The 24,248-nt window shown below is 55.2% G+C and overlaps 8 protein-coding genes across 8 annotated transcripts; 4 read left to right on the forward strand and 4 right to left on the reverse strand.

Moving 5' to 3' along the window:
- Window positions 1–2,504: 2,504 nt before the first annotated feature.
- Window positions 2,505–5,998, forward strand: PUNSTDRAFT_55253 (RNA helicase). Its single transcript, XM_007387792.1, has 12 exons — window positions 2,505–2,551; window positions 2,604–2,855; window positions 2,907–3,130; window positions 3,188–3,286; window positions 3,344–3,644; window positions 3,695–3,948; window positions 3,998–4,669; window positions 4,717–4,773; window positions 4,824–4,977; window positions 5,029–5,438; window positions 5,491–5,571; window positions 5,621–5,998. Exons 1-7 carry the CDS (start codon window positions 2,549–2,551, stop codon window positions 4,167–4,169), a joined length of 1,305 nt encoding a protein of 434 aa, XP_007387854.1. The 5' UTR covers window positions 2,505–2,548; the 3' UTR covers window positions 4,170–4,669; window positions 4,717–4,773; window positions 4,824–4,977; window positions 5,029–5,438; window positions 5,491–5,571; window positions 5,621–5,998.
- Window positions 5,999–6,257: 259 nt separating this feature from the next.
- Window positions 6,258–9,853, forward strand: PUNSTDRAFT_146212 (uncharacterized protein; the record flags this gene model as incomplete). Its single annotated transcript, XM_007387793.1, has 9 exons — window positions 6,258–6,464; window positions 6,522–6,616; window positions 6,666–7,074; window positions 7,134–7,188; window positions 7,245–8,065; window positions 8,116–8,244; window positions 8,298–8,560; window positions 8,607–8,763; window positions 8,819–9,853. 9 exons carry the CDS (start codon window positions 6,258–6,260, stop codon window positions 9,851–9,853), a joined length of 3,171 nt encoding a protein of 1,056 aa, XP_007387855.1.
- A 30-nt stretch (window positions 9,854–9,883) lies between these two features.
- Window positions 9,884–10,894, reverse strand: PUNSTDRAFT_55257 (anaphase-promoting complex subunit 10). The gene is made up of 5 exons (XM_007387794.1): window positions 10,659–10,894; window positions 10,547–10,607; window positions 10,322–10,500; window positions 10,158–10,259; window positions 9,884–10,098 (listed from the first exon to the last, which is right to left on the reverse strand). Exons 1-5 carry the CDS (start codon window positions 10,886–10,888, stop codon window positions 10,005–10,007), a joined length of 666 nt encoding a protein of 221 aa, XP_007387856.1. The 5' UTR covers window positions 10,889–10,894; the 3' UTR covers window positions 9,884–10,004.
- Window positions 10,895–10,982: 88 nt separating this feature from the next.
- PUNSTDRAFT_122623 (uncharacterized protein) lies at window positions 10,983–13,726 on the forward strand. The gene is made up of 13 exons (XM_007387795.1): window positions 10,983–10,989; window positions 11,041–11,121; window positions 11,173–11,265; window positions 11,314–11,434; window positions 11,488–11,855; window positions 11,927–12,141; window positions 12,189–12,285; window positions 12,340–12,645; window positions 12,702–12,899; window positions 12,954–13,079; window positions 13,137–13,272; window positions 13,330–13,490; window positions 13,547–13,726. Exons 2-8 carry the CDS (start codon window positions 11,076–11,078, stop codon window positions 12,549–12,551), a joined length of 1,152 nt encoding a protein of 383 aa, XP_007387857.1. The 5' UTR covers window positions 10,983–10,989; window positions 11,041–11,075; the 3' UTR covers window positions 12,552–12,645; window positions 12,702–12,899; window positions 12,954–13,079; window positions 13,137–13,272; window positions 13,330–13,490; window positions 13,547–13,726.
- A 26-nt stretch (window positions 13,727–13,752) lies between these two features.
- Window positions 13,753–15,556, reverse strand: PUNSTDRAFT_92380 (aminopeptidase). Its single transcript, XM_007387796.1, has 3 exons — window positions 15,262–15,556; window positions 14,059–15,200; window positions 13,753–14,003 (listed from the first exon to the last, which is right to left on the reverse strand). Exons 1-3 carry the CDS (start codon window positions 15,542–15,544, stop codon window positions 13,878–13,880), a joined length of 1,551 nt encoding a protein of 516 aa, XP_007387858.1. The 5' UTR covers window positions 15,545–15,556; the 3' UTR covers window positions 13,753–13,877.
- Window positions 15,557–15,680: 124 nt separating this feature from the next.
- On the forward strand, window positions 15,681–18,346 carry PUNSTDRAFT_122625 (DUF1000-domain-containing protein). The gene is made up of 9 exons (XM_007387797.1): window positions 15,681–15,883; window positions 15,938–15,966; window positions 16,024–16,117; window positions 16,208–16,311; window positions 16,369–16,441; window positions 16,494–16,529; window positions 16,591–17,411; window positions 17,465–17,663; window positions 17,724–18,346. Exons 1-7 carry the CDS (start codon window positions 15,689–15,691, stop codon window positions 16,693–16,695), a joined length of 636 nt encoding a protein of 211 aa, XP_007387859.1. The 5' UTR covers window positions 15,681–15,688; the 3' UTR covers window positions 16,696–17,411; window positions 17,465–17,663; window positions 17,724–18,346.
- Window positions 18,347–19,835: 1,489 nt separating this feature from the next.
- On the reverse strand, window positions 19,836–20,976 carry PUNSTDRAFT_122627 (uncharacterized protein). The gene is made up of 6 exons (XM_007387798.1): window positions 20,886–20,976; window positions 20,764–20,829; window positions 20,639–20,701; window positions 20,514–20,582; window positions 20,329–20,457; window positions 19,836–20,267 (listed from the first exon to the last, which is right to left on the reverse strand). The coding sequence occupies exons 1-6, from the start codon at window positions 20,960–20,962 to the stop codon at window positions 20,000–20,002; spliced, it is 672 nt and encodes a 223-aa protein (XP_007387860.1). The 5' UTR covers window positions 20,963–20,976; the 3' UTR covers window positions 19,836–19,999.
- Window positions 20,977–21,176: 200 nt separating this feature from the next.
- Window positions 21,177–24,131, reverse strand: PUNSTDRAFT_138125 (uncharacterized protein; the record flags this gene model as incomplete). The annotated part of the gene is made up of 3 exons (XM_007387799.1): window positions 21,177–22,565; window positions 22,616–22,853; window positions 24,103–24,131. 3 exons carry the CDS (start codon window positions 24,129–24,131, stop codon window positions 21,177–21,179), a joined length of 1,656 nt encoding a protein of 551 aa, XP_007387861.1.
- Window positions 24,132–24,248: the final 117 nt, after the last annotated feature.

Raw genomic sequence — 24,248 nt, forward strand, 5'->3', positions numbered from 1 at the left:
GCGTGATTCCTGACGTTCCTCTCCTAGGGCCGGTATCAACGATGAGACGTTTCGATGGTACTGGAGGCGGGGGATACCGCTCAAATGTGAGGGCAACCGAGCAAAGAGGGTAATACGGCGGAGGCCAGGTAGGGCGCCTGGGGCCGCAACTAACGACGGGACCGCTGCCGGTGCATCCCAGAATCCGTATGTAGGCTCTGCATCATGGGTACTGCATACATGAGGGTGGGCGGCCACTTTACGAGGACGAAGTAGCACAAAACGCCAATCCAGCCGTATTTTATTGCGATGGGAGGTGCAATATGGTAGCACCGGCCTCTCACATGCTGCTGGGATTGCGGTGCTCCCAAGTGCGCAGCGACATATTGGCTCGACCAAGCACAACAGGCTATATAATGTCAAACACGTTGCTGATAGAGTTACACATAATATACCCATGTCTAGGGGGTGACCAAGGTGTCCATGGAGGGCGCGCGTGCACACACTGTCTGCATCTGTGTGGGGGCCTGTCCCTGAGCAGCAGGGAGGGTGTTGGCAGGTGTGGCCATGGGTTGGGCAGGTTGGGTCTGCCCGTGTTGCCTGTTGTCTGCTTTGTACATGTCCTCATTGTCGCCGCTGTCATAGGGGGTGGGGTTTTGCTCCTGTCTCAATGTGCCCTTGGTGGGTAGCGCGTCGTGGGCCGGGTCTCCAAGGTTTTTGGTGGTTTGTCCCTGTTGCATCCTTAGATGGTATGGAGTGATGGACTGGGGTGTGTGCTGTGCTCTGGGTGGTGTAGGGCTTGGGGTGTCAGGGCACGGCTCCCACACTCGCCTCATGTCCCATTGTTCCCCATTCTGCTTCTGCTTCTATCCCATTTTGTTCATTTCCCCTAATACTTCCGTCTCCCTATCCGGTCACGCTCTCCCGCGCCCTCCTTTTGGCATCTCCCCTATTTCGTTCTGTCGCTCGGCGCTCCTAAAGCCTCCGCACCCCGCGCGGCCTTCCTAGGCCGTTCCACTGGTCACGTGCTGGGCACCCGAGGACCCTCCCCTTCTCTCATTGGACCATCCCTCATGTTGCTGATGGATTACTCAGCTACTATATAGTCGCCTGTCGCACCAGGGAGCAACTCAGACTTGTTCTCTCAGTTGCCTCCCTGCCTTGTGCGACAGGTATGTGTATTCTCCCTCGTATCTTCGTGTATATACTCAGTTGCCTCCCTGCCTTGTGCGACAGTGTCTCCGCCGCCGTCCCGGGGGATCCGCGCCGCTCCTAGGAGCTCCAGCGCGTACTCTGACATGGGGAGTCTCTTCTGGGCCACGTGCGTGACCGTCCAGTGGTCGATGGGGTACCTGGGTGCTTGGCGCCTGCAATCGCAGCTTTGGGTGTCGCAGGGCAAAGGTGAGGGGGGTGGTTGCGCCGAACAGCTTGGCTACTGGGGCTGTCAGAGTACGTGCTGGAGCTCCTAGGAGCGGCGTGGATCCCCCGGGATGGCGGTGGAGACGCTGTCGCACAAGGCAGGGAAGCAACTGAGAATATATACAAAGATACGAGACAAATACACATACCTGTCGCACAAGGCAGGGAAGCAACTGAGAGAACAAGTCTGAGTTGCTCCCTGGTGCGACAGGCGACTATATAGTAGCTGAGTAATCCATCAGCAACATGAGGGATGGTCCAATGAGAGAGAGAGAGGCTCCTCGGGTGCCCAGCACGTGACCAGTGGAACGGCCTAGGAAGGCCGCGCAATGTGTGGAGGCCCTAGGAGACCCGAAAGGATAGAAGAATGTATGGAGTTCCTAGGAGGCCCAAAAGAATAGAAGGAGCGTCTGGGAGCTCCTAGGAAACCTGAAAGGGTACTCTGTGTGGGGAATGCGGGGAAACAGGGAAAGACGAGTACTGGAGGCGTGCCATGACAGGGGCGGGGGCTCAAAGGTAGCATGTAGTGGCCACGTGTTGCTCAGGTGGTTTGTTGTGTTATCTCTTTTTTCTTTCTTTCTGATTAGTAACTGGCTGCATTGCTTAGCGTTGTGGGTACGTGTCGCTCAGGCCTGGGTTGGGCTTTGGGTGTTCGCTGGCGCGCTCGCTCCAGCATGTGTGCGAGGCGTACGACGTGGTTCTCTTGTGGCTACTGGCGTGGGTGGTGTGTATCTACATAGAGAGTTATGCGTAGCCGGGTTCTATGTAGGTTTTGTCAGCCCTCGGGGGGCGACGGGGATGGTAGGTCCCCTGCGCGTGGTGCGCGAGGGGGCAGTTTTTGGTTGGGGGGGGGGGCTCCGGTCATTATTTCTCTATGGAAACAACCTCCTCGGGGAGAGAGGAGTTAACCCCTTCGACTGCCGTGGCGTTGTCGAAGGGTTAGCGCGGGGAAGATACCGCGCCTAACTTTTGACGGTAGAGTCAATAGCCAAGAGCCCCACGAGCCAAACCTTACACCTGGCTTAACTAAGCTTATTCGTAGTCACGCAGAACCTTCAGGGTGCGTGACGAAGTGACAACTTTTGCACTCCCTTTCACTCTCAACAACGTCCAATCCCTCGCCTTCTAAGCTACTACTTCTGTAACGAAAATGGTCAGTTCGACGCTATTCCCTGTGCCTCGGCCTAATGATCTTCGATTCACAGAGCTACGGTGGATATGGTGGTGGCTACGGTGGAGGATATAATGGTGGTGGGTATGGTGGCGGATATGGAGGCGGAGGCGGTAGTTGGGGCGATAGCGATAAGATGGGCAACCTAGGGGGTGGTCTTCGTGCCGTTGACTGGCAGTCTCAAGCATTGCCCAAGTTCGAGAAAAACTTCTACGTCGAGGACAAGCGGGTTTCTGCGCGGTCCGAACGGGAAATCGACGAGTTTCGTCGTGTACAGGAGATGAAGGTGAGAGTCCTATTCACCTCCTCAATGTCTGTCGTTGACGTTTCGGTCTAGGTACAAGGACGTGGCGTGCCAAGACCTATAACTTCATTCGAAGAATCCGGATTTCCCGAATATATCATGGCCTCCCTCCGAGCCCAAGGATTTAGTGCCCCTACCGCCATTCAGTGTCAGGCATGGCCTATGGCATTGAGTGGGCGAGATTTGGTCGCCATCGCGCAGACCGGTAGCGGAAAGACGCTTTCGTTCGCGCTGCCTGCCATGCTTCACATCAATGCGTAAGCCTTCACTACAAATGCTCATTCTGCAGGTTAATTCACCACGAACCACTTCAGTCAGCCACTTCTTCAACCTGGCGATGGGCCAATCGCTCTTGTCCTGGCCCCAACGCGTGAGCTAGCCGTTCAAATACAGCAAGAGTGCACCAAGTTCGGGTAGGTCACGCACGTTACATACGCTACACGTTTCATTGACAAGCGCCCGTTCTTCAGAACGAATTCGCGCATCCGCAACACGGCAATATATGGCGGTGCGCCCAAGGGGCCGCAAATTCGTGATCTTCAACGAGGGGTCGAGATCGTTATTGCTACGCCTGGTCGACTCATCGATATGCTCGAAACTCAGAAGACGAACCTGAGGAGAGTAACGTATCTCGTCATGGACGAGGCGGATCGCATGCTGGACATGGGTTTTGAGCCCCAGATCCGTAAGATTGTCGGTCAAATCCGACCGGATCGTCAAACTCTCATGTTCAGCGCTACTTGGCCCAAGGACGTGCAGCGGCTTGCAATGGTCTCTTCCAACATTCCTTTGCATGCCCCGTCGCTGACGACGCGCAACAGGACTTCCTCAAGGACTTCATCCAGGTCAACATCGGCTCCATGGAGCTCAGCGCTAACCACAATATCAAGCAAATCGTCGAAGTTTGCAGCGACTTCGAGAAGCGCACAAAGCTCATTAAGCACCTTGACCAAATCAGCCAGGAAAACGCCAAGGTCCTCATCTTCGTTGGAACGAAACGTGTAGCGGACGACATTACGAAGTATTTACGACAAGATGGATGGCCTGCGTTGGCCATCCATGGCGACAAAGAACAGTGAGTGATTGGTCTCACTACTGGTGTATGCTGGTCTCAATTGCCCCAGGCGCGAGCGGGACTGGGTTCTCTCGGAATTCAAAGCTGGCCGTTCGCCGATCCTTATAGCAACGGATGTCGCTTCTCGCGGCCTCGGTAAGTACCTCCCTCATCTCACAGTGCCCTGGTGTTCTAGTACATTACGCTTCCCGATGGCGCTGGTCGGCAGGCCTCGTGCGTGATGCTCCGTTCAATCCTCGGTTTAGGTCGCGTTCCGGAGCTAAAGCAGGTGACAAGATATGCGCAATGCAAGTCGAGGGTCCTGGGTCTTGCTATGCACGAAGTTTCCCTCTGACCTCCCTGCCTGGACATGGCGCGTTTGTGGCGCCCACCTCGTCCCACAAGAGCTGTCTCGGTTTGGTGTGGTCACGGACTCTGCCGCAGATTCAGGGTCAAGATGCGATCCCTCCTGTCAAGAATGTGCTTATGTTGCTTGCCTGTTCGAGCCCTGGATACGCTATGCCTCAGCCTTGCGTTGCCATGTGGCTGAGGTACCCCGAGAGACACTGGACGGTTACTAGGAGATCGATCGGGCACTTGCCTCGTTCTCTACGCATTTATTGACCGAAGCTCGTGTTTCTTCTATGTTCCGTCTGGCCTCCATCTTTTGGTGCACGTTGTTTGTACCCCCTCTGCTCGGTTGTCGCGTATCGCAGACGTCAAGGATGTGGGATACGTCATCGTATGTGCCACCACTCTCTAGACCGCTGGGTGCTGACGTTTAGCTAGAACTATGACTTCCCTAACAACTGTGAAGATTATATTCATCGTATTGGGCGCACTGGCGTAAGCGCAATTTCAAATGCTTGCTTGCTCATACTGACTATCTTACGCAGCGCGCCGGCATGAAAGGCACGGCCTATACATACTTCACCACCGATAATGCGAAGTCCGCACGCGAACTGCTAGGTATTCTCAAAGAAGCCAAGGCCGACGTCCCTCAACAGTTGGAGGAGATGTCGATGTACTCTGGTGGTGGTGGCGGACGTGGTGAGTTCTTTAGTCAGCTTATTGCATAACATCAGACTCATATCTCAACAGGACGCTATGGCGGTGGTCGTGGTCGCGGCGGCGGCGGCGGCGGCGGCTTCGGTCATCGCGACAGTGGCTACGGCGGTGGAGGAGGAGGATACGGCGGATCTCGCGATCGATGGTAGATCATGGGTGGTAGATCTTGAGCGTTTTCTAGACCTACGTTATTTGCTCCCTAGTATCAACGCAGCATGCATCGCAGTCGGATGACCTATACCTATAAAACGTCGTACATGACACACGTTTAGTGCGCACATTCAACACATGATTGCAGTATCCGAAGTGCAGGAACGTCAGTCATTACCGTGCCTAGTGGGCTTTATGCCTCCCCTTATGCGGAGATCGTGGCCTTCCGAATACGACGCTTCAGTCTCGATTTCGCCGACTTCGTTAGACGTTTAACGGGAGGTCGTTGGTATCTTGGGGAACGTATGGATGGATGACAGCACGCGGGCATTTGTTAGGACTCACGTCATTCCGGAGCTTGAACCGTCAGGGAGGGCCTTGCGAGAGAGGATTACACGCATATACGGCACTTTGTGGATGCGAGGACTGTTCGGTAGTAAGCGTCAGTTTTGAAGACCCATGACATGGAGCCCACTAATTTTTGCCGTCCAGTGCGAGAACAAGTTCTGTCTGCCTGCCATCGCTCGCCTGCCCGACTTCTTCCGAACATCCAACGAAATTGTACTGGTGGAGACCCAACGCATCTTCCCCGAGCGTGGGTTTCAAGGAAGAGATATAGAACCGTTTGACAACTTCCACAACAGAGATCAATTTCGGGATTGTCTCGCAAGATCTATCTTTCGCCGGCTGTGGCGTGGTGCCGTCTGAGGTTGGGACTGCAGGAAGAGTGTGAAAGGCTATTGCGCCATCCTCCGTTTTCTGCGAAAGAAATAACTCAAGTGGAAGCAGAGTGATCGCAGAGCGCTGACCTTGAGGTGCTCAAGGGCAAAATCAACCCAGGCGCTGATCCTTCCGCCAGTGGTAATGCGTACTTCGTGCAGTGTCCGCTGCTCCATCGGTCAAGGGCGGTGGCCGTGGGAGACTTGGCTTGTTGGTCTCTCTCCCCACTGTCTGCCGCGACGAAGACGATATTACCAGCCAACACGCTGATCAGTGGTCACGACGAACTGTCTGCGCTGGGTCGTGTGTCCACAAGGGTCCGAGCAAGCTACGCAAGCCACCGCGCCAGGCCCGAATTGCCAGGCTCGCAACTTCGCCACCCGCATCCGGCAATGCCTCGCCGCACCTCAGCCCGCAACGCTACCGCGAACTCCGTCGCGTCTGCCCCTGGACCGCTGTCGTCTGCACTCGAAGACCAGTCTTTGGATCCCATCCAAGCCAACCTGAAACTTCTGAGACGGCAGTGGAAATGGGCTGCGTTTCACCAGTTTTTCTACACCTTTGAGACGCTCGTGGCACTACCCGATATCTCCATCGCCGTACGTGCGCATATTTCGCGTTATTTGCGGGCTCAGCTCAATGCGCTTGCTCCCTAGGATATCGAGGACGACTTGACGCGTTCCACGGCTCTCGTGCTTCCTCGGATCATCATCAGGCTCATTCATACTATCAGCCACGACAAGAAGACTAAGTGAGCCTTGACTGTAATAGCAATACACTGACAACAACTTGTCTTTCAGTATAGACAACTGGCAAACAAGCCTACGCAGGCAATATGCACGGCGCAACCCCGAATTGAATCCGCTCGCTCCCGAACCCGAGTCCGTACCACTGTCATCATCACCTAGAGAAGAACAAGACGATCCAGACGGCGAACTGGAAGAGCCGCCTTCTCAGCAGGATTCCATAGCCACCGGAGTTGTCGAACGCCTTTCGTCTGCCCCCGTGTCCACTGAGCCGTCGACCCCCAAGCCCGAGGCTCAACCTTCGTCAGCTGAACAAGCGCAAAAGGATCCGCGCCCTACGGACTGGCTTCAACTCCCCATGCTACAGAAACTTGACAGCCTCCACCTCCTCACTGAATGGCAATTTCACAATGAGAAACGACTGAAACAGATCATGAAAGATGACGGGGACGATGCTTCTTGGGTATGTGATGGCCATGTACTCAGTGCCACGGTCTGCTCATGGTTCCTGTCCAATGTTAGCGTATTGAACCTATAGGTTACGATGCGAAGAGCAATGCATATTGGTTGATTGGCGGTGAGTCTTGCGGTTGTCAAACTCCACGCTTATACCGATGCAAGCGCTCGTGGCAGCCGATCGTCTCTGGATACAACGGTCCCCTCCTCGTCCAACAAACTTGAAACGCAAACGCGCCGCAGCGAGACAGCCCAGTCGCAAAGCGGCTCGTACTGATTCTACCGTTGCACGTTCTTCACCCGCTATGAACGAAAGGCGCAAGGTTGTTAGCCTCAAGGCTGCTAGTCCCGCACCAGCTAAGAATACCCGTCGTGACGCTGGCGTTTCACCGGCCACTGCGAACACGGGGCGTGGGGCACGCGCGGCAAAGCTCCAGGCTAACATCAAGCTTGATGAACAAGCGAAGGCTCTAGAAGCCTTTAGACGAGAAGCAGAGAACGGCCTCCCCGGGCGAGCGCGTGCTACGCGACAGCCAACCGTGCTGCAGACTCCCTCCAAGCCGCCACTCTCTGGAACACCCCGAGGAACTCGCGCTAGCGCACGGCTGCGTGGCACTGTGGTCAGCGACGAAGATGAATGGCAACCGATCCCTCAGGAGTGGCTGAAGGATGGTAACACAGATGAAGTGGAGGGTGGGATGTCGGAGATGGAAGGGGGTACAAGGGCTGGGAGTGGCGACGAGGACATTCTTAGTGAACTCAGTGACCTGACGGAACTTACGGAAGAAAAGGAGGAATTAGAAGGAGAGAAGACCTTGTCAAAAAATTCGCGACCTCAGACAGGAAAGCCGCCTCGCTCGAAGACTATAGGCGAGGATGTAGTCATCGCGCATCAGGAGAATGAGCTCGCTACATCCCGCGAAACCGACGATCCGAGTTACGTTGAAAATGATCCAATGCCACCATCCTTGCCTGCTGATTTTGTTGAATGGGAAATGGTGAGGCTTTGCGGGAATAGCCTTATATGTTTCTGACGAACCTGACCTAGATATGCGGAACACTAGAGGAATGGGAGCACATCGCCGATCGATTTGCGAATGCTACCCATTATCTCGAGAAGGCTCTTTATAAGACGCTCAGTCAGCAGGTTGTCCCTATCATCGTTGAAGAGCTGAGGGTGAGCAAGTTTTATGAATCCCCCTTTCCTGAATCGAACCCGATCTATCCCAGGAAATCGAGCGAAAGCGCCGTCTGGAAGAGGCCGTCGTGCATAGGAAACGATCATCCCGTATAGCTGAAAAGGAAAGTGTAAGAGAAGCCGAGGCTTTGGCGGCCAAACAAAAGGCAGAAGAAGAAGCTGCGCTCACCCGTGCTCAGCGTTTGGAGGCTCGACGCAAGAAAGAGGAGGAAGATAGAGAAAGGAGGGAGAAAACCAGAGAGCAAAGGAGATTGGAACGGGAACTCCGAGAAAACGGCCAGAATAAGCAATCTGAGTGAGTTGCGTGATCATAACAATAACATTGCTTGACCGTGCTACAGTGCGGGCGCGATCATCGACGTGGATACCATGGATAGCGACCTCAAGGGAAAGCCGAGGCATAAGTCCGCAGCATCGACACCGGCAAGTGGCACTCAGACACCACGCGGAGAATGGGAGCTGTACTGCGAGATTTGCTACAGGCAGGGGCGCAATGTGGTATGCCCGGTTTCATGCTCGTTGTAAAGCATACGCTCAACAAGGCTGCGAGAAGGATGACGGAGTGCCTGTTGTGGCTTGTTCTTCATGCTCGCGGTGGCAACACATTCCGTGCCATGACAGGGCCGACCGCATTGCTGGCAAGCAGAAGCGCAATTGGGAAAAGGACACCTTCATTTGCCAGCGCTGCAGCTTCGATGTAGCCAATACACATCGGCCCAAGGCTCCCATATCAACCAGTCATATCACTCGTCCGGGTACCAACCTACCACGCTCAGCGAGCTCCAATGGAGTGTACTTGCACCATAATCCCGTCATGCAAGGGTCGACCGCACCAAGATCGTCATCTGCGCAAGCCGCTCTCGTTCCCCCTCTTCCGTCAGCATCCATGCAAATGATGACGGGCTATATGCACCCGCCGGTGCCGGCAGGATCGTCTATGCCACAGCCCCCGCTGTCGTTCGCCCATTATCAACCGCCTCAAAAGGACTTCGTCACTGGTACGCAACCATACCCACAACCGCAGATACACAGACCAGCTTGGACCCCGGGGAATGGACAATATGCTGTATATCACAATGGTGCGGGTCATCCAAGCCAAAATCATAGCCAGCCTATTCCCGGACCGAGCAACCGTCCGCAACAACTGCCATACCATACACCAGGCTTGTCACACACTACACCCTCCGTTCTTCCGCACCGCGGTCCAAGTGGGGTGCCGTGGGCCGCTCACTCGGTCCAAAACGGTGCCTCCGCGTGGGGCGCGACCTCTGGTATGGCACTCGCCGTGAATGATGGCACTTTCCATAATGGAGGTCATCCATCGCGTAACGGTTCTGCCACTCAATACAACCACTTATCGGCAAGCAGCGTAGGCGCTGCCACTGGTCAATACGGCGGACCAGGCCATGGCGTCGTAACCCCTACCCCTACCAAAGGGCTCAGCACCAATCCTCAACCTAATGGCCTCGCGCAAGTTGGTGCGACCAAGCTTCCGCCCCCGACAACATCGCAAATCGATTCCGTGCAGTCCGAGCGATACTTCGGACCAATACCGTACCAACACCATGGGAACTCCGCAAGATCCTGAGGTATACTTCGTATTTACTGGACGAGTCAGATGGTGCTTTGCATAGCTATCCACAAATAAAGTTGACATATGTATCCTACCAGTATTAGAGCTGTACGTCGTAATGGGAAGGAGGATTGCTGTATTTGTACAATGCAGCCGATGCGGATAATCAACGGATAGTTTGATACATCTTGAACTTCGCAGAAGACCATGGAAAAGGGTCCTGATCGAGAGGTAGATTCTGCGGCTGTCGTATCATTTCTCTGATAGAAACAGGTCCACTTATTAGAAGGCCCTCGCCACTGCAACGCCACGAACGTACTCAAGAGGGCCTAAAACCCGCAACCCCCGGACATGGGTGTCTTTGCCATTCATGTGGTTCGTCACTATGATAATCTGCAGAACGTATGCGTGCACGGGCTTGCTGAGTAAAATGTGAGGATGACATTCACTTGAGCACAATGGTGTACAAGGAAAGTTACATACAAGCCTTCACCTTCTTCACTTGCCTCGGAAGATATATCGAACGTGATCCATCCGTCCGGTTTGTCGAGCGTGAGTACACGGACGTCTTGCAAGTCGCTCGGCCCTGTCCCTGCGCGAATCGCCAGGGTTGACGGAGTATATGAATCATCCAGTGGAAAGCTCAGATAAATGCTCAGTTTCTGCGAAGGAGTCAACGAATGCGTACGTAGCGCAGTTTGAGCTTACTTGGATGGCCATCTTCCTCGGAAACTCGACTGTTATGAAGTGCGGTTGAGGTCCATCCGAGCTGCACTCGTGTTATCCACCAGTTTCAATATATAGAAGCTATCTAGCTCACTGCCAGAATGTGTCGGGATCATTGTCTATCAAACACTCCGCGCCGAAGCCATACTTGAAGGAGGAAACGGACCATTTGGCGTACCTGCCGATGTCAGGCCAAGGTAGGCGCGGTGCATATCGAACAGCATGAAGGAGTGTGGTTCCGTCACTCGGCGTGGCTACATGAACTGATTGTGTATTCGCGCCTGCGGTGGGCGATCTTGTGAACGCGATGGATGGAGTGGTCATCGTCGACGTGAACGCGCGCGTCGTTCACGTGCCTGTAGGAGATGCGCGCCTCGGTCATCTCGGAACTCACTCGCAGACTTGTTGGGCCACTATGGCTGCCAGTCAGTGTCTTTGTGATTGCGCGTTATTATACTTACTCGAATAAAAATAAGATACATCTCGCGCCCTGGACCAAAACGATGATTACATGCGATATGGTCGGCAGATGATCATCCCAGAGTTTGGCCTGCCAGGTACATTCGAAGGAGCTGCAAGCAGTTGCCCGATGTGACGACCAAATCCAGGTCAAGTGACACTACAACGATCATCGGTTGCAGTGGTTGGTGCTGGCGGTTTGGGCTGTCCTGCCCTGCAGTACCTAGCCTGTGCAGGAGTAGGTGAGATCGTGCCCTCGTCCTTGCGTCCGATGTTTCACAGCCCCGTAGGGACTCTCGGCGTTTTCGACGGCGACATTGTAGAGCTGTCGAACCTTCAAAGACAAGTTTTGCATACCGAGGCTCGTCTCGGCATGAATAAGGCTGAGTCCGCCGCTAAAGCCATTCAACAGTTCGTGCTCTCCCCTTGATCTCCGCACCTTGCACGGCTCAGAGACGCCTCAGGATTAACTCCAGGATTAAAGTCAATGTTTATCCGCATCACCTTATATCCAGCGATGCAGCGTCACTACTGGCCGCGTACGATGCAATCTTGGACTGCACCGACAACGCACCTACGCGTTACCTATTGTCTGACACCGCCGTTCGCCTGAGGAAACCGCTCGTAAGTGGTGCTGCTCAGATGCTAGAAGGCCAGCTATGCGTCTACAACTTAGACAATACTGGACCCTGCTATCGTTGCCTCTTCCCTAAACCTCCTCCTGCTCAAGCAATGGGATCATGCGAGGAGACAGGTATACTCGGTGTCGTCACTGGTATCATTGGCAGCATGCAAGCTCTGGAAACGATCAAAATCCTTACTGGACGCCATGGTCGGTAATTAACGAACTCGGAAGCTTCGCGATTGTGGTACTGTCAATCAGGACTCAAGGATCTCCCTTAGACGGCAAACCGGTCCTTCTAATATATTCGGCCCTCGGGAGCCCTCCTTTGCGCCCCATCAAACTCCGATCGCGCTCTCCAAGCTGCATCGCATGCGGCTCGTTCCCATCTGCAACACCGGAAAGTGATTATGTCGCGTTTTGCGGTGGTCCGACTCCAAATTGGGTTTCGGAAGGGTTGAATCCAGGCGATGCAGGGTCGAGGATCACAGCATCAGTACGGTGGCCCTTCCTCATGAAAGTACTGATCCTCACCCCGCGTAGGAGTTGGGTGAGGCACTTCGCGTGAAACCCGACAGCACCGTGATCGACGTACGCCCTCCCACGGAATTCGGCATATGCCACTTACCAGGCTCTACGAGTACGTCCGTGCACTTGGCTTGTGCGATTGGCATTACCAATTGTGATTCAATAGATATACCCCTGAAAGACATCGCAAGAATAGGGGAAGCCGTCGAGAATCGCTCGCCCAAGTCCCCGATATTTGTGGTCTGCAGGCTGGGAAACGATTCACAGGTGGCAGCCTCGAAGATTAAGGAATTGTGTCCAGATGCCGTCGTCAAGGATGTTATCGGGGGTCTAAGGAGCTGGTCCAAAGAGGTCGATCAAACCTTTCCTATATACTAGTAATATAACATGCAATGTCGATAAGGACCTATGGTACACTGAGTTCATCGGTCATAGTGCGCAAGACCGTCAAGCCCATCAGTTGTTCACTTCTCTATAACGAGATCACCATGCTAAGAAGACAATACGGTGCGAAGGGGCTTTACTCACTGCTAAGCTTGAGCCACTTGGGTATTTTCTTCTCCCCTGAGTTTGAACTGGACCCCTGGCCCGATTGCGCTGCAGGCAGCGGTCGTGTTGTCTGTCTAGACGTGGAATCATTGTTTTCCCTGTCGAAGTCAGGCGGAGAGGGAAGATCGATGGCCTGCGCTAGCACTTCGTCTGCTAGTGGCGCAGGTACGTTGACATCTGAAGATGACATGTTCAGCCAGGATAGGTCTGTATGTAGAATCATCAACCTACGATTCAACGCGTCATCGAAGAACTTGATATAGAGAACGGACGAGGGCGACAAATGTAGGTCGTAAAGAGACAAATCGCGCACTGCCGGATCGGACACCTTGAGTTCACGCTTGGGCGGGGTTTGATCTGCGGTATGGATGGTGAGCACCAGAAGGATCGGCCCAGCACCGACTGAGCTCTTACAAAGGACGAACTTGATAGGTTTGACGTCCTCCCTCAGGCAGCTCCGAACGAAAGCATAAACAGGCTTGATTTTGAAGGACGATGGAAATGTTTTCTCGAGCTGCGTCCTGTCCATGAACCTGATTCTAATCGTTGTCTGCGAGTCCAGAAAATGAGCGGAATTCAGAGAGATGGCCATTGATCGTCGACTGACGTTCGGCCACCGTTCCTTCTTCGGTTTTTCCTTCTCGTCTCGGAGAGCTTTTGTCAGAAGCGGAGCATTGTTCAGGGCTTGAGAGCGAGCGGCCAGCGATGATTGCGCAGCTTTCAGATCCGCCGCGGTAGGGGTAAAGTATGACTCAGGAAGATTCTCTACTGATCCCAGGTATGTTATCGCGCGAACCGACGGTAGGAGATACTGGCCTGCTTACAGGGTAAGGTGGCAGCATCACGAGGCGGCCGGTAAAGCTTGAAATCCGTGGGCGTATCCGAGGAGCTCGACATGGCTGAGACAGATGAGGGTCCCGGAGAGTCTAAAGAGTGCTCTTGAGGGAGTGCAGAATTAGGTGGTACCGACATCGTCGAAGTGTTCTTATGGTAGGGGTATAGCCGGCCACTGAAATGCCAATAGATGCTGCGCGATGCTGAGCGGTACTGAGCAAGTGCGACTCGCGACTCCGCGTACCAGCACAGCATCTATTCATGTTGCAGAATCTACCAGAATGACCTGCTCTACTTGACTAAACCACCCTGCCATCCAGTTTACATTGCTAATTTACTGCCATGATATCTTGGTTCATAGGGCGACGCTGAAGCCAACGCTTGCCGATTCACCTTAGGGAAACCATTCAACGAGCGTGCGTAAGTCGCCACGGAGTGAGCCACCAACTAAGCATCGGCGTCAATCAGCTACCTCTCACATTCACGACGAGCTTTGCCTTACCTTGGCGTTGACCACCCATGCATCGAGGTTGAGGTTGCTGACATCGTCGCACAGCTCGTGATAACACGGATCAAACGCGATGCCTGCCTGTCCTCCGAACATCTCTTCCTCCTCCTCCGTCTTAATCACCTCCGCACCGGTCGCGATGCCACCACCCGGGATGCCGTTCTTGATGAACGCATCATAGTCGCTCCGCCCGTCAAAGGGGATGAAGGTGAAATTGTGACCGTTGGCCGTATACCAATCAACGTAGAGATCGCGTAACTCTTCGGATCCTAGGGGGTTGACGTCGTTGGTCGCATTGTAGACCTGATACGCGTGGTTCGGAGAGGCCAACATGTCATAGTCCATGAACAACCTGATCTTCGCCTTTTCCTCTTCTTCGAGCACCGAGACATAGTAGTCCGAGCCAAGGAGGCCCTCTTCTTCGGCAGACCACCATGCGAAGCGCACGCAATTGTTGACGGTATAGTTGGTAAGCTGAGTGGCCACCTCCAGCAGAGTTAGGGATCCGGACCCATCATCGTTGATGCCCGGACCCGCGCCGACAGAGTCGCTGTGTCCGCCGAGCATGACACAATTGTCGGGATCTCCGGCCGTGGTTTGCGCGAGGACGTTCTGCGTCTTGATCTCACTCACGTAGGAGTCGATGTACGCTGACGCGTCGATCTTCTCTCCGCGTGCAAGCTGTTCGATAAAACTCGCTGCGTCCTCCGCGGAAATGCCGAAAGTCGGAACATGGTTAGGGGAGGGTCGACCCAGCGTTCCCGCGATATTTCCTGGCTCGGTGTTGTAGACGACAGCGGCCTTCGCTCCCGCAAGCCCCGCAAGGGCGGATTTGTCCCCGAATGAGCAAGTCCCTCTAGGAATGAAAGCGATTGCACCCGCAACGTCTGAAGGATAATCGTGCGGGGCACATCCGGTGTCATGGACAAGTGCAAGCTTCCCGAGTACAGGCTCCTTCTTGGGCGTCGGCGGGGTGTTGGACATGGCTCGTGCAGAATCGGGCACACCATTCGCAAGGACGAGGCGTGACTCGAAGACCTGGCCGACCACGGCAGGGAAGGACTGGGTGGAAATGTTGTAGTAGTCTCCGAGGCTCTCCAGGCTCTGGGCGATGTACTCCAAGGTGTGAGCATGACCTAGGAGGTGAGCATGAGCATATTGACGCGGGTGGTTCCGGTTATTCGGAAGGGAACGTACCTTCGCTGCCGATGACGCGAGTGGGATGCTGCCATTCGTCAACGGAGACCTTCGCGATCTCGTAGAGATCCTGAGCGCGTTTCAAGAGGTTGTCCTTGGTGATGGTGGACTGCAAAACGGTGGAGTCAACGAGCTCCTTGGATGCCAGCGTGTCTGCGCCACGCGACGCGTCCTCAAGCAAGATAGGGGCCTGTTGCTGCAGGACCACGAACGCGTGTGCAAACGCGGCCGAAGCAAGGCAGAATGCCAAAAGCCTTGTGAAGGAGCGTCGTTGCGCCGGCATCGAGACGTTCAGAGAGTCGAGGTCGAGGGGGATATGCCGTTCGTTACCTGCGCCGGGAACCGGCTAAGCGCCTGCGCCATATGGCAGGACATGTGCACAGCCTTGGGAGATAGTGTACCACTCCTACCAGCACATAATCGCACCATGGCTCACGACCACTCTCATTGCGGCGACGAATGCAATGATCACGACCATGATCACGGTCAAGAAAGTCTGGGTGCTCAGGACAATCTTTATTCCCGGGTCGACCACCAGAATGTCGTTGCGCTAAACGCGACGAACGACGTCGAGGCCCGGCAAATCGTCAAACCTTGGCACGAGCGCTTAGATGAAGGCGTGGTGAGTGTGGTCGTATCGAGTACGTCCCCATCGTCCTCACGTACATGTCCCCAGTTTTTGAAATCCGATGCGGATGACCAAATGTCCGGCACAGTTTCAATTCCATCGCGCTAATGCTCGTTCTGACGTCAACAAAAAAGGATCATCCGCATTCCTTTCACTGGTTCCGTCAAGCTTCGCGCGGTGCTCATCAAGGCGGGTCCTGGAGACCAGACACCGTCGAAAGTACTGCTCGTCAGTCTTCGGTTGTTTGTTGCGTGGGCTCCCCCGTTAACGCAGTCCGCACGCCGCATGACGTCCATTCGCCGCGGTCCCGCACTGTAGTATCCAAACCGGGATAACCTCGATTTCTCTGACGTGAACGACACGAAGCCGGTCCAGGAGTTCCGTGTTGCTCAAGGTCGCGACGTCGGCGAATACGCTGTCATGTGCGTATGCCCGTTGGTTTGTGCACTATGATGATCCTGAACCGCGTTTGCTGGCAGGCCTGCAAAGTTTTCGGCCATATCCTCTTTGACCCTTTTCTTCCCTGGATCCCAAGGCGCCGATAACATCCGGGTGAGTTCGCGCCTGTGCCCTGAACCATCATCCGTGCGCATGACCTTTTTAGATTTACTACATCGGCCTTCTTGGCCAATGGACTGAGGCGCGTCTCCAACATATATGCTTCCACACGACGTCAGTGTAACTAAGATGTTACTATGCAGCGAAAGCGCGATCCGGTGATCACCGTTTACGAGACTCAAGCCAACCTTGCGGATCATGAGAAGATACAAGGCACCGATGGAGCCTTCAGCTCTCCTCAAATGTGATAAACAAGCAAAACATCGAACGATGATGTACAATAAGTAAACATCGGAGAGAACTCCACGTGTATAATACGCAATGGCAAATGAGAAATCGCTTCACTTCCGTTACTTGTCCCAAGATGAATAACCAGTGCGCCTATCGATCCAAATATACGGCATCAAGGAAGACCGGTACCGCCACGCTGCATGAAGGCCTGCATAATATCGTGATTCAACATGGCTGGATTACCAACCCCACCGTTAGGTCGCATCTGAGGCATGGCTCCGGTGCTAGGGCCAGCGACGGCGTTCTGCTGCATGGTGAAATTGCTCGTTGCGGCGGCTGCGGCCGCCGCCGCTTGTTGTTGTTGTTGTTGCTGCTGCTGCTGATGTTGCATTTGAAGCTGGTTCATCATGGCGGCAGCCCTCGCTGCCGGGTCTTGAGAGACGGGCTGCTGCAGCGTCCGGTTTTGCGCGGTGAGGTACTGTCGCTGCTTATCGAAGTTCATCAAAAGTTCTCGACGTTGTTGCTCCGACATTTGCGACAAGCGCTTCAACATCTCCGGCGGCAGCTTGCTGAGATCGTTGAAGAGTTCCGGGTTCTTCGGCGGAGCCGGTAAGCCCGTCTCGGGGAACGCGGCACCCAATAGGTTGGGTCCCGTGTCCTTAGTGGTGAAAGGGAATATGAGGATGTTGTTCGACACCATGCCATTCGGGAGCTGCCATGCGGCCTGGGCATACTGATGCAAGATGAGCTACGTGGGACGGCCGTTTGCGCCAGTACGCGACGCACCAGATTCTTTTCCATCAACATTTGTATCAGAGATCTGAAGCTAACGTCGTTGACGTTACGATCCGTCGTCCGTGCACTCGGCCTTAGGTTCACAATAACGGCCCCCGTGTTCTTGATCCAGCTCTGTAGCACTTGGGGAATGACAGGTTTAAACGGCGCGGGAGTGAGGGCCATTCGCTGAGGCCATATATCCGGACGCCTAGTTGGGTACGTTCAGCAGGAGAATCGCACACGCCAGCAGAGAAATACCGCCACTCACATGTTGGAACTAGTGGTTACAGCAAGAACCTCAGCCTGAACCTCCTTCTTAGTCTGGCCATCCATACCGGTCCAAGCCAATACGCCCTGCCACGATTTGCTAGCGTCAAGCTGTGCGGGCCCCGCCGCGGGAGCCATGTTGTTTGCAGTAGAAACATTTTGCGAGGCAGCGGCTTGTCTGTACTCGAGCATCTTCTGCATTTGTGCGGCCATCATCTGCGAGTTGACTGTGGGTACCGGGGAGCCGCCAGGGACGCTGCTTGCCGGAGCGTGAAGTTGACTATTGCTAGGAGTTCGGCGATGGAGGGAATGTGGGCCTGATCCTGCATGAGGCTCTAACGAAGGGGCGGAGGCGGGAACGGGAACGGGAGCAGGGGCGGGACCGGGAGCGAGAGCAGGGGCAGGAATGGAGGCGGGGACGGGGACGGAACCCGTCGTTGAGATGGGCGCAGCAGGAGCTGTCGCTGGACTCTGTTGGACGATCGACTGCTGGTTGCCGCTCGGGTTCGAATCGGCGGAGGTTTGGCCCTGCGCTTGACCCTGATTTTGCAACGACTGCATCTGTGCCGCTTTGAGGTGTTGCACCATTCCCGCCCGGATCGTGTAATACTGCGCGATCATCGCTTTCGAGTCTTCATGCAGGGCCTGGGCTTCTTGCGTCCTGCCTTCGGATTGTAGCTGTTTTCCTCGAGCCAAGCGCGTCTTCACCTCGGCTTCCATGGCCTTGAAACGTGCGATAATCTGGGGCGTAAGAGCCACGGGTAGCTTGAGAGGCTGGCCTTGGGCCACTAGCCGAGGTGGAGGTAGGGGCTGAGCAGGCTGATCGCTTGCAACATTCGGATTCGAATTTGTGATCGCAGCGACATCGGTGCCAGATGCGAGCGTAGCAGCCGGGACGGGGTTGAGGTTTGGCGCAGGCGCGGTCTGCCCCACCGCTTTCGTGGGCTCCGTTTCTGCGCGCTTTGCGGGAGCTAATATGCATGAGCACCAATACCTTGTACTGGACATGTGTATTTACCTTCGGGAAATCCGGATAGTAGGATGTTGTGCTGTGGATGGGAAGCAAACCAGGGCTTGCACTGCGGCCCATTTGATGCCTGTCCCCTCCATCAGGATGGCGTTTTAGATCACAGAAGAGTGGGACGAACCGCTGCATGAAACTCGACAAGTTGCGGGGCTTCCCTTAGCAGTATCGCACTGTAATGAATGTTCCTCTATCATACAATACTCAGAGTGAAGTAGCATGGGGAATGTATGCAACTAACCTTGCGCAGCTCAGCTGGTAATGACGCTAGCGTAGCGGCATCGTACGCGGGGGACGTATTGAACATAGGGTTCTCGCTTGTGTCCGGTGGGCCTCCCGCGATGTGAATAATGTGGCAGGCGGGCGGACGCGTTCCTGGGGCCGTATACGGGGTATTCAGAGACCGAGAGTGTAATGGGACTGCGTGCAGCGTTTCCAGAAACACATCACACATCTGAAGAGCCATGGGTCAGCACGAAGGTATGCCGAGCACAAAGGTATGTGCATACCTCAAGGGCAGCGACCAGGCCCTCCAAGACTGCCATCCCTCCTGACGCCTTGACCGTTTCCCCGAGAAACAATTCTTGAGACAGGTTATGAAACTCGCTCAACAGAAGAGCAGGAGGCCCGAAGAACCGCCTCGCTAGGATGGGTTCCGGTATGGTGTTTGCGGTCGCATACGACACGAACGCTACTCGGAACTGGACTCGGTGAGCATTCCCTGGGTTCGGGCGGGCGCGAAACGTACTTGGTTTGTTTGTTGCGAATGCACTTCGCTGAGTCGAGTAAGGATTGGGCTGACATATCGCTGGAGAACGTATTGCCACTCGTCTTTGACGGTGAACGACGTGTCCACCACGAGAACGACGCCGATTAGATCTATCGCTGGAACGGCAGGCAACCCAGGGGCAGGCTGGTCTGTGGCCATTGTTTTCCGAGCCTCGAGACACGACGTCCAGAGACAAGATCAGACCCTGATAACGCTAATGCGTTCGAATACGACCAGGGTGTTGTACAAAGACAGCGGGGTAGCGGGTAAGCAGCGTTCAAGCCTTAGGCCACCTGGAACTCTATATACTTCAGGGGCGGGGCCGTGGAATACATATTTACGCATGTCCGTGCACAGCGTTGACAATAACACTACAGACACGTCGCACTAATATGTTATACGTATGCAAGCAACAAAGCAAAATGTTCTATAAAGTCCGTCCGATTCGGGCACGATCGTCAAGCAAGGTGTATGCGGGATGAACTCAGGCCAGAACCGTCCAAGCGCCCCCGAGAAGCGATAAGGCCACCGTGAGCGTGACGACAGCCCACTTGCGCACCACATCCGCCGACGGAAGACCTGAGGCGCTGCTGGATTTGATAGCTGGAACGGTGTTAGTGCCCACCATGGACGTCCAGTCCGAATAGCCTAGGACGGTGCCGGTGAAGCTGCTGACGGTCGTCGGGAAGGACGAGAACGTGGCGGTGAAAGTATCCGAAGAGACGACAGTGTCGCCGTTCGCATCCGTCGTGCTGGTAGGTGAAGAGCACAGATGTCAGCTTGGTCGATCCGCGCTGCATTCGAGCGACGCACGTGTAAATATAAACTGTCACGCCTGCTTGAGTGGGCGTTGGCTCGCCCACCGGACCTTGCGGCGGTGTGGTGGTAGTGGTTGGTGTAGTCGTGGTAAGGGCGGTAGTCGTGGTGGTGGTCAGAGTCGTCCTGGCAAACGGGCGTGAAGCAGTTGCAGAGGATGAAAAGAAAAATGCAAAACATACAGGATCTGTTCGGTGACAGTGTCGCCTGCGGCATCAGTGGAGATCACGGCAATCACACTTTCCCCAAGGCTAGGGACAATGGTCCATTGTTATTCTTGACCACATACGAAGAGAGCGGGCCTTACTCGTCCGTTGTGGTAACGGTCGTGAGCGCACCTGCGCCTGCAACGCCTCCTACCAGCGTCTGTCTAGAGCAAGGGCGTTCAAGATCGCGTCAAATATTGTGTTTTCCGCAGCGCATGAGACTCACAAGGTCTGGGTTGTGATGTCCCCCAAGGCGTCCGTGGTGATAGCCTCCACGACCGTCTGTCCCAAGCTAGTGCATGACTGATTTAGTCCAGGCTCGCGTGACCGGCGCGTCGTATCACGTACGCATCAGTGACAGTAACCTCCTGTCCGCGGACGAGGACTGCGAGAGCGGAGAACAGAGCCAGGGGAGCAAAGCGCATGGTGGTCGATGTGGTAGACAACACGACTCTCTCGGTGCAGTGTCCACGCCTCGGCCGGCGTTTCTCAGTGACGCAACGGACAGCCCAATATCCCACGCTCAGTCGCTATTCTTCGACATACGTTATGCCTCGCTAACCAAGCATCACCGCAACGTACATTCCACGTTGATATTCCATCGAAGCGCATACAAGTCCGCTAGCAACGTTGGATCCGTCATGCGAAAAAAGCCGATAGAACGTCTGGCTCCCTTGCTACCCACACATCCTGCTCATCGGCCCTTCTCCAAACACGGCTGTGATGCAGCTGCACGCAGCGTAGATTCGGACAGTGCTTTGTCCAGGAGAGCAGTACGCTGTGATGGAGCGCTTCAAGACTCGGATCGGCATTCAAATCGTCGTCGGCGTGGACGTGCGATGTGCTTGCTTCCTCTCCAGGCAGGTGGCTTTGGGTATGTTTCAGGCGAAATACACTCGTCGCCTCGAGAAAAGGCATGCGAGCGAGGAACCGATGGCCCATGCTCACAAGCGTATCCTCAGATGGATGGCCTCGAAGGTACACCATATCCAGGCGACGCAGCCCCGGGAATAGGACGGTGACGGCATGGATCAACTCGTCCTCCCAACCTTGCAGGTTGAGAGTCAGGCTCTGCAGCGGTAGCTGCAAACCCTGGACGTGCTCGAGAACTTTCGATATAGCCCCAATCTTCGCTTGGTCGTCGCAGTCTACCCATAAAGCCTGCACGCTCGGTGCTGTTAGGACAGACTTTAGATCCTGCGCCCGTACGCGAAGCTCGCGCAAGCACGGTAAAGCGTCCGGGAGGATTCGTTCGCCGAAATAGCCGCCCACGATCGACAACTTGGCCAAGTTGGGGGAATGCGTCAAGAGCAAGTGGAGCACGACCGACGGCCGCGTGGTACCTCGCACTCTGGCAGGAAACCGAACCTCGTACTCGAGTTCGACGAGCCCGGTGGGCACGGCTGTCCGGCGGTGAGCCTCATTCGACGCAGCTGTGGTCTCCTCACCGGGAGGGGTGAAGAAGTTGCGTAGGACGCCGTCTTGTTCGAGCTGCAGGCGCAGGCGTCGCAGCCCTCTGGCGGACATGAGCGAGTAGAACTGCTGGGGCGTGCGTGGGTGATACCACTGGTTCTTGTAACGAAGGTCGCGCAGGACCAAGTCGGTGATTCCCAGCGTCGAATGGTCGAACTGGGTCGCGGTGGCACTGATCTCGGGGATGATGCATCTTTCGAGGGCCAGTTCGCGCAGTTGAGGGAGTCCGTGGATGATGTCGAGCATGGCCGGTGGCAACGACGTATGGGAGAGGCATAGGCTCCGCAAGCCGACGAAGGTCCTCAACTTATCCAAGGTGGCGAGGTAAAGCTCGTGGTCGGCGCGGACGACGTGCGTCCTACGGACTTCGGGGGAGAGGCGCGGCAGGGCGAGGCCGCGTTCCCGGAATGGGACCCCATCGTCTTCGGGAAGTCGCAGCGACACCGGACCGCCGGTCAAGGAGCCCACGGTGCGCACCGACCCGTCCAGGTTGACGACCTGGACGAGGGTACGCGTAGGGTCGGGAGTGAGATGGTCGAAGTCCCATATGCTTAGCTGCTTCCGTCAGGGCACCGAAGACTCGCAAGCATTCTCAACCATCTTACCTTGACGCGGCGTACGGTCAGCGCGAAGTGAGGATTGGCGTCCCAGAATGGTAAGCTGCGCGCGACCGACAGGGGTTTCACCCAGGCAACTTGAGAACAGAGCTCGCGGATGCCGATGGCGTAGAAGGCTCGGCAGGACTGCACAACGCTGAATAGGCTCGCGCCATCCACATAGGAGAGTATGCGGGTCCAGATCTCGGGGGGGAACAGAGGCATCGCATGGGGGGGGACCAGGAGACTGGCGATGACGACGATGCGGAATCAGAATGGGGCGGCGACGGTCATATACTAACATTCGCGACAGCCTCGCGGCTTGATGGCCCGGGCTATCTTGACCCCGATTGTGAAACCCTAATCACTTCCGGAGGGTACGACGGGCTCATCTGTGGCCCGTGGTTGTATTGGGCGTGGTGATAAGCAAACTTCTGTCCAGGTTCGTCCAAATACCGTTTTGAATACCGCTCGGTGACTGCTCGTGTAATGGAGTACGCATGCGTGGAGCTCCGGCTGGAAGTTGGAACGGAAAAGCGTTGGTTAGACCGACATGTCCTATGTACTCCGCTCTATCGGGTTTGGGCAGTACATTCAACCCGGCCGCAAGCACGGAGTACGTAAATGTCCGTGAAGTACCACTGAGCACCACACCTTGGATCTTCACAGATACTGGTTCACGAGCGCAGGCAAAGGAAGCAGCAGGACTCAGAACATCCAGGATCGGTCAGGGATCGGGGCTTCATTCCTGATCGAATGCAACACAATAGTACGCCTTCGACTTCCATAACGTGCAGGTCGTTGAACTGGTTTGCAACCGCCTTAGACTTCGTACAAATCTAGGAGACGACAAGCTTACCAAGCGGTCGCCTAAAGGCTCGTGCTACATGATATGGGATGAATGGATCCATGAAGCATGAATATGATCTTCTGGGGATAAGTCTATTGTGTCAGAAGTTTGCCCATTGATCACCTGCAGGCTCCGCCCCGTACGCTGACGATCGCCTCTTTGCAGGTACCAGTTGATTGGAACTCGCAGTCTCCAGGGTAAAGCGGGAAGCATCCGGATGAAACAGAAGTCGCTGACGTCTTAGCCATTTGTCGATCTCGCCCACTTTTCCATCTCATGGACAGGGTAAGACTGTCGAAACTGGTTGTGTCGCCTGGACCAATGCAAAAGGAGCCTCCTCGGAGGCCGATGTTGTCTCATTTAGGCAGATGCCGGCATCAGTAGCGCGAGAAGAGTGATCAGCAGGATCCGCGATTGTTCTCCATCTTGACGATGTCGGTCGAGTACCATGCGCGCCATATGCGGACGGCGTTGGAGGAGATGGTCGAACACCTTAATCCTGCCACGCGATCGGCGCGTGACGTCGCTGGGCAATGGCGGACTCCCACGCCGTCTGGACCACCCCGGTTGCCGCTTCCGGACACCCGCCGCAAACGCATTCTTACGCCCGGCGCGCAGCATGGTTCCCCAACACCTCCGCACAAACCAGGCGTCGTCTTTGTCTTCAAGGGACATAACAAGCTCTCGCCAACGGGCCGGGATGACGATCCATCAAGAGAGAACGCGCAACATGCCCGCATGACCAGCGCAGGAAGGCGCACATCGTTGTCGACAGCGATACGCCATGACCCG

The sequence above is a fragment of the Punctularia strigosozonata genome, assembly GCF_000264995.1.
Source record: "Punctularia strigosozonata HHB-11173 SS5 unplaced genomic scaffold PUNSTscaffold_15, whole genome shotgun sequence".
Classification (NCBI taxonomy): Eukaryota; Fungi; Basidiomycota; class Agaricomycetes; order Corticiales; family Punctulariaceae; genus Punctularia; species Punctularia strigosozonata.